Source organism: Budorcas taxicolor, chromosome X (genome assembly GCF_023091745.1).
Source record: "Budorcas taxicolor isolate Tak-1 chromosome X, Takin1.1, whole genome shotgun sequence".
NCBI lineage: Eukaryota > Metazoa > Chordata > Mammalia > Artiodactyla > Bovidae > Budorcas > Budorcas taxicolor.
This window is the reverse complement of record NC_068935.1, coordinates 28,238,413-28,246,419: the sequence shown is the minus strand read 5'-3', so window position 1 is coordinate 28,246,419 and position 8,007 is coordinate 28,238,413. Positions and strand designations below refer to the sequence as shown.

Here is an 8,007-nt window from a genome sequence, read left to right as displayed (position 1 = left end):
TGAATCCAAGCCGTCAGAATAGGATTCAGATAAAAAAACAAATCAGCTACTCTCACAACAATATGCATTACAAAATTTTTTGTCTGAATAGACAAGAAGCTGTTCATAATGGTTACTTTTGAAGACAAGAGTTAGGGATGGGACAGAGGAAACGCTTACTGTTCATTTTACATCTTTACTGTTCAACTTTGAGGACCATGTACAGATACTGTGTTAAAAACTGCCAAAACAAATTAGAAATACTATGCTTACAAACCTCCTAGGAAAAAGGAAACGTACCGCAGGAACACAGACCCTTGAAAATCTAGCATCCGGCACGGCAGTACTTAAAAAATTTTTTGTACCTTAGTATCTGTAATGGTAGAGGAGGTTGAAAGGGTTCCCCCTGGGGTCTGAGGGCAGTGCCAGAACTCTTTCTACAGCTTTAAAATACATTCAAATTGTTCAATAGACTCGCTAACATATCCACATCTCTTTTAATACAAAATAATGGCTTAAATGACTTACCGTCCACGACAACTGCCCCTGTGGGAAGACACCCCTGGTTTCTTTATCCGGCGGTAGCGGTCGGAGCACCCGGAGCACTGCCGCTGGTGACTGAGCCGAGTGGCCCCTGGAATGGAGAGCGAGGCTGTGTGCAAGCTGACCTGTATACTGGCTCTCTCACCTGGAATCGGGCTTCACAGATTCTGTTAGGCTTTGAATAGTAACAAAACAATGGCATAAATTAGGGGGTTGCTAAGATTGTGTACTATCAATGTTCACATGAGCATAATGGACATAATGAATTCTATAGCACTATCCTGCACAGCTTGGAGAGATTAAAACCACTTTGTCTTTAAATTAAATTTCAAAAATCATTGAACAAAAATAGAAAGAGGGGGGAAAAAAAACACACCTCATCTATGTCAGCCACCCAATTGTAGGAAGCACCACTTCTTTCTTTCTGATCATTAACGCTTGGTCCTAGGTTTATTTTAATAGCTGCCAGCTCAGTGAGCCCACATCTATTGTAATAACCATAAAGGAGGCTTGGGTTCTCTTGTATTATGGTTTGCAGCCCTAAGTGAAGAGCCTCTTATCCCCTTTCAGGATCAAATTCTCTGAAAAAAGACCCGATCTGAAGTTTATTTTATATAAATCCTACACAAAATAGTATATCTAAGCTGTTGCAGAGAAAAGAGAAGTGAGTTTGAGTTCATTCTTAAGTAGTTCTCTGCTTAGGCAGATCTTCATTCCACAAAATGGATGTCTAATTATGAAAAACTCACATCAGAGAGCTTACTAGATGCCGGGCACTACATTGATTGCTTTACATGCTTTATGTTATTTAACTCTCACTCCCAAGACTCCAAGGAAATAAGGCTAGCACTGTTATATCCCCATTTTACAGATGAAGAAACTGAGACCCAGGATAAGTGACTTGCCCAAGGCCATACAGTTAAGTAAGCAGCAGAGCTGGGATTCAAATCCAGGTACTTCTGATTTTGGAGCCCCTGAAACCTTAACTGTCTCTTAATAATTATCATAGTTACCACTTACAACGTTATGTATGTTCTATGGTAGATGCGGTGGTATTCACTCAGTCATGTACAACTCTTTGTGACCCCTTGGACTGTAGCCCGCCCGGCTCCTCTGTCCATGGAATTCTCCAAGCAAGAATATTGGACTGGGTTGCCATTTCCTTCTCCAGGGAATCTTCCTGACCCAGGGAGCGAAATGGAATCTCCTTTAATCCTTGAAACAACTCTCAAAGGCAGGCATTAGTAGTATCCTCATTTTATAGATGAGGAAAACTGAGACTTGAAATTAACTTCCCCAACAGCACAGTTGTGGCAGAATCCAGGCTTGATACCAGTAGTCTTGTGGGTTTTTTTTTTAGCAACTTTACGAAGATATTTTTTATTGTCAGTATCACTGAAGGTAAGTGATAAATCCACTATATAAAAACAGTGTATATTTAAGGTATATAACTTGGTATGTGTACATTGTATTGACTCAGGTGCTTGGCCAGGTGGCACATAACAAAAAACACTAGGATCCTGTGGGCAATAACGCCTGCCATGCAGACCCTATCTATGAGTGGCAGATAAACATGCTAGTGTGTCGCATTCCTCAGGAACTTTCACCTGTGCAAGTGGATTACCTATCATTTTCTACTTTGAATGTTGTGGTTTGCCAGCCATGGTGCTTCCTACAAACCTCATGTTTTAGGTAAAATCCCTGTATTTCTGAGGCTACAAGAGCTGCAGAAATTGCAAACACACTCTCATGTGGATCCCAAGGAAGGACTTTTCCAAAAGAAACACACATCCTCCATTAACTGGGCTGATTAAAATGCCAGCCAAAATGTAGATGCGGTTTCCTTTTTGTAGTGAGATTTGGGTTCTTGGCAGCTCTCTCCATAATCTTTAACAGTATTGCCATCTCAGCACTGCCTAACTATGCCAGTTCTAATCCTCTGCTTTGAACAGGATTAGATTGACTTGAGACAGGTGAAGATGGAGGGAAGGCAATTGGACAAAAATTGCTGTTACCACCTTATGGGCTTCCCTGGTGGCTGACAGTAAAGAATCCACCTGCAATATAGGCCTGGGTTTGATCCCTGGGTCAGGAAAATCCCCTGAAGGAAATGGCAATCCACTCCAGTACTATTGCCTGGAAAATCCCATGGACAGAGGAGCCTGGCAGGCTACAGTCTATGGGGTCGCAAAGAGTTGGACATGACTGAGCGACTTCACTTTCACAACACTTTTGTTTAACTGAGATGAAACTCATGGAGGAATGAATTTCATCATGAAATGAGATGAAATTCAAGTGTAAAATTCAGCTAGTATTTCATTAATAAGCACAAGATAGGAAAGGTGGTTCCAGAGTGCTTTTCAGAGAAAGCTCATTAGCTGTCACTGTCCACAGGCAATGGACCAACAGTTTTCGGTTGCTCTGGGTCTGGAATGTCGATGGGTCACACAGCCAAGGTATTCTTTGCTAAGTGGATGGCTGAAGATTGGTTTTAGAAGAAAGCTCATCACCTCAGGATATACTGCAGCATTTATTCAAACATAGCCCTTACCAAATTATCTAATGTACTTTTAAATGAAAGTAAACCACAAACAAAACTATTCCAGGTATTTTTATTTCTTCAAATTTGTTATTTGCCAGGAGTGACTGAAATAAAAAACTGGGTCCCATCGTCATCATGGAAATGGCTTTAAGAGAAAACTGGTCAGGTGAATATTATTGCTTCCCATTTTCAACCAGTAAATAGTTGCCATAGATAAATAGACAGCTAACAGTCTGTCAGGAATGCTCAAGATATGTTATATAATACAACATGCCTAGTCACAGGAGAAAAACTAGGAAATAACTTAGGTGAACTTCTTGATTTCATCATACAGGACAAGCACAAAAGCCCCGCCCATGCCTCTGAGAACATTGGACCACGCGCCTTTGAAAAAGGCTTTGGCTCCTTCATCACGAGCAATCTTCCTCCAGCAGTCAAGCGTGCCTGTGTACATGATATCAGCTGCAAAGGACAAAGACAAAGGGTTGGTGACCCGAGGCTGAGGTGAAAAGTCCTTAAGTTTAACCAGACTAACCCAGAGCCCCACCTCTAAGAGCTATTGTCAGTTTTTAAAAATCCAACATTTACACATTAGTGTGGCCAATACTGCAATCTTAATATGGTGACTAAAGGACAACGGGGAGGTGCAGACAACCTGCTGGCCTTAACCTCTAACACCAGGCAAGCCCCCTTGGGCATAGGCACCCAAAGGGCCCGCTGAAAGGAGACTGTGCAGTGGACGCAGACCAATCAACCCCACCTGGGATCTCAACAGACTGCCATTTTCAAAGGCAGGCATGGCTGGTCTGTGCCCATGTGCCATGCCCACATCTGTATTTTTTGCTCCAGTGGAACTTACTTCCTTTGCGCCCTGACTGCATCATCATGCGGCGACGCACAGTGTCGAACGGATAGGAAGTCAACCCAGCAACCGCCGTGACTGACTGTGCGATCATCCAGCTGATGAAGATATGAGTGTTCTTGGGATCTGGAAGCATTCCTGAGAATAGAAGAGAGACACTTTTACCAGTAAGCAGAGTCTTCCTGACTTGTTTTCCATGCCCCCCACCCCCAACATCTCTGTACACAAAGGGCTGTACGGGGTGACACTGGCTGCCTTCAGATAACCCTTTAAAAGTTCTCACATGGACAGTTCTGAAGCCCACGGGCAAACTTACCCTTTGCAGTGTCATATATACCGAAGTAGGCAGCTCGGTAGATGATAATACCCTGCACAGACACGTTAAAGCCTTGGTACAGGCCTCTAATCCCGTCAGATTTGTAGATCTTAACCAGGCAGTCACCGAGGCCTCTGAATTCCCTTTCAGCTCCAGCTTTGCCCACGTCGGCTGCTAGACGGGTACGGGCAAAGTCGAGAGGGTACACGAAACACAGGGACGTGGCCCCGGCGGCACCACCTGATGCCAGATTTCCTGCAAAGTAGCGCCAAAACTGGGTCCTCTTGTCCACACCACCCAGGAAGATCTGCTTGTATTTATCTTTGAAGGCAAAGTTGAGAGCCTGGGTGGGGAAGTATCTGATCACATTGGCCAGGTTACCACGCCAGAAGGACAGGACTCCCTGCTCCTTGGGGATACGAACCACGCAGTCTATGATGCCCTTGTACTGCTTATCTGCAGTGATTTGCTTGCTGGCATGCTGCACCTGACAGACAAGGAGGCCAACAGAAAGAGTGATAATCACAAGAAGGGAAGAGAATATAGCATCTCAACGGACACCCTTAAAGGTTAGCTGGCTCCCAACTGCCCCAAGTCTGGCCTTCTAGATCCCACAGGTGGGACCCTCCTAACCTTCTGCCGCTGTCACAGCTAGAAGCATTAAGCCTCCACCCCTCTGGGTGAGGAGGTGCCACCCTCAAGCGGAGCTGTGACCTTTAGACCTGGGAGAAAGGTCATTATCTCAGACCCTGGTTCAGAGACATTAGGGCGCGTCCCACGTCAGGCGCGGTCACCCTGGTGACCGTGGTCTTCGCCTAAGGTCCCTGGGAACAGCTTCCCTCCCGCTCGGGTCCCCCTCTCTTGGAGGTGACCTGAGGGCCACCACCCGTCAGCCTGTGCGGGCGCGCCCTCTAGAGCCGGAGTAGCAGAGCGCGCCGCCAGGCCGCGGGAACGCGCCAGCGGCCGCGCGGGGGCAGACGCACAAGGGACACGCGCTTCCCGGCGCCGGCTTCCGGCCCGGCCGGTCTGAGCGCGGCTGCCGGCTGCGAGGCCGCTCCACCGACCGCGTGGCCTCCCCCAGGCTGTTATCTCCTTGCCACGACCCTGAGGTCCTCGGTACGGGCAGGTGTCCCTCTTTTCAGCGTCTTCGCCCTTGACACAAGGCCCGGGAGCCAGTCACTCCTGGGCTGCCCCATCCGAGTTCGCTGCCTCTGGGATGCCCAGGCCCTGGTCTTCCTCCGCCCACCCTCCGCCCCCGACCCTTTCCGAGATCCTGAAGTTCAGATCACTAAAACACCTCTCTCAAGTCTGCCTTTTTTGGTCCTACCCCGCGGCCACCCCTGCTCCCACGCTGCCACTTCCCTGGGCAGATCTCGAGGGCTGGTTCCCCCCAGGCCCCGGACCACCGCTTCCCGCGCGGCCCCTCCCCCCACTTCCTGGTCAGGCTCTCGGATTCCGAGACATACCTGCAGCAGCAGCTTCACCCGCTCGATGGGCGCGACCGCGGTCTTGGAGATGGCCGCCGCCACTCCACCTGCCAGGAAGTCCTTGGCGAAGGACACGGCGGCATCTGTCATCTTGGAAGGAAAGAGTAAGCGGACGACTGAAAGATCGACGAGGAACCGGCTTGGACTCCGGGGCTCTGGGGCGGAGCGAAGCAAATGGCTGATTTATATAGGGGGAGCCGGCGCCCGGGCGGCCGGCGTCGGGGGCGGGCCCTGAGCCCCGGCGCGCAGGGCGGCGGGGCCGCTGAGTGGCTGAGCGCGCGGAGGGAGGAGCCGTGGTGTGTGGCAGGGACCGCCCTCCGCGCTGTCCGGGCTCGGCCGCAGCACCTGACCCGGCCCGAGGAGGCGGCAGCCCCAGAGTACCTGACCCGGACGCGGGACCCCAGGGGAGGCTCCGGGGCGCAGAGGGGGAGAGGTCACGGTGTGCTTGGACCAGGGTGAGGCGCGGTATTTAAGGGGACCCTAAAGAACCAACAAAAAACGTACCCCCCTCGCTACCCAAATTTGGTTGTCAAGAGAAATAATATTGAATGCAATATTTTAAAAATTCATATAGATAAACTGTGGCGCGCTGGTCGGTCGCCTGTTTTTGTAAATCAAGTTTACTTGGAGCCCCAGGGCTAGGGTGATGGTGAGGCAAGTGAGGCAGGGCCCTGCCAGTGCAAGAAGGGAGCCTGTCTTTATTCAGAAATTTGAAATGTTCATCAAGGATTTTTGCATTCCTTTGGATTTTTAAAATGGTGCATTAAAAAGAATCATTCATTTTGATTCCTGAGTTGTTTGGTGTCCGCTAACATTTGGCGCCCGGGCAAGTACCTCACTCTCCTCACTCTAAGTCTGGCCCTGGCCTGGAACTTCGCCGGTGTTCTGTTCAGTTCAGTTCAGTCACTCAGTCGTGCCTGACTCTTTGTGACCCCATGAACCGCAGCATGCCAGGCCTCCCTGTCCATCACCAACTCCTGGAGTCCACCCAAACCCATGTCCATCGAGTCGGTGATGCCATCCAACCATCTCATCCTCTATCGTCCCCTTCTCCTCCTGCCCTCGATCTTTCCCAGCATCAGGGTCTTTTCCAATGAGTCAGCTCTTCGCATGAGGTGGCCAAAGTATTGGAGTTTCAGCTTCAACATCAGTCCTTCCAGTGAACACCCAGGACTGATCTCCTTTAGGATGGGCTGGTTGGATCTCCTTGCAATCCAAGGGACTCTCAAGAGTCTTCTCCAACACTACAGTTCAAAAGCATCAATTCTTCAGCACTCAGCTTTCTTTATAGTCCAACTCTCACATCCAAACATGACCACTGGAAAAACCACAGCCTTGACTAGACAGACCTTTGTTGGCAAAGTGATGTCTCTGCTTTTTAATATGCTTTCTAGTTTGGTCATAACTTTCCTTCCAAGGAGTAAGTGTCTTTTAATTTCATGGCTGCAATCACCATCTGCAGTGATTTTGGAGCCCAGAAAAGTAAAGTCAGCCACTGTTTCCACTGTTTCCCCATCTATTTGCCATGAAGTGATGGGACCGCTGGTGAAGCCAGAGGAAACTGGAGGAGCAGCAGAGCTGGGACACTGTCTGCATGCCCCAGACCCTGGTTTGCAAATGCAGTTTATCAAAGATCTTGCAGGGAATTGGCAGAGGAGCATTCAAAAGGACTGGGCTAGAGGGTTGGGAAATTATTTGAGCCAGAAGCCAAAGCATAGAGGGTATATCGTTAAGGTTAAGAGGTTGTGTGAACTGGATTGGTATTTGGGTCTCTGGGCCCAGGTAAAGCACTCTTGCATTGAGTGGATTGCTAATCTCCAGAAAAGTTTAGAGGAATCAACAGAACTAGATTGACACACCCATTGTTGTCAAGAGACAAGGGCTTGTTGACTCCCTTAATCTCTGCACTGGGAAAATGTTTGCCACACATGTCCTTAAAAACCTACTTGTTAGCTTAAATGCCCTTCCTCAGATTCAGAAAAGAAGCTGAAGGTGTCCTCACAAATCCTATGTCTAAGTCATCACAGCCATGTTTACAAAAATAACTGTTGAAAATACTCACTGTAGCTGAGCCCTAGGTACCCAGCACACTGAAAACATAGATGGCATGCCACTCAATTTCTTGCCCTCTCCCGCCTTCTCCAGATCTGCCTGTTAAAGGACCCAACTCTAAGATTCCTCTGGGTATGTCAGGTTCTTTCTCTAAGTATACTTTGCAATTCATTAGTCTTTCCATGAACCCGAGCAATCCAAAGTGATGAGCACACACAGCACATGT

At 48.4% G+C, this 8,007-nt stretch overlaps 1 protein-coding gene across 1 annotated transcript; it reads right to left on the bottom strand.

The window, feature by feature from the left end:
* Window positions 1-3,123: 3,123 nt before the first annotated feature.
* Window positions 3,124-5,871, bottom strand: SLC25A5 (solute carrier family 25 member 5). The gene is made up of 4 exons (XM_052662895.1): window positions 5,709-5,871; window positions 4,243-4,729; window positions 3,924-4,064; window positions 3,124-3,526 (listed from the first exon to the last, which is right to left on the bottom strand). The coding sequence occupies exons 1-4, from the start codon at window positions 5,817-5,819 to the stop codon at window positions 3,369-3,371; spliced, it is 897 nt and encodes a 298-aa protein (XP_052518855.1). The 5' UTR covers window positions 5,820-5,871; the 3' UTR covers window positions 3,124-3,368.
* Between the last annotated feature and the right edge of the window lie 2,136 nt (window positions 5,872-8,007).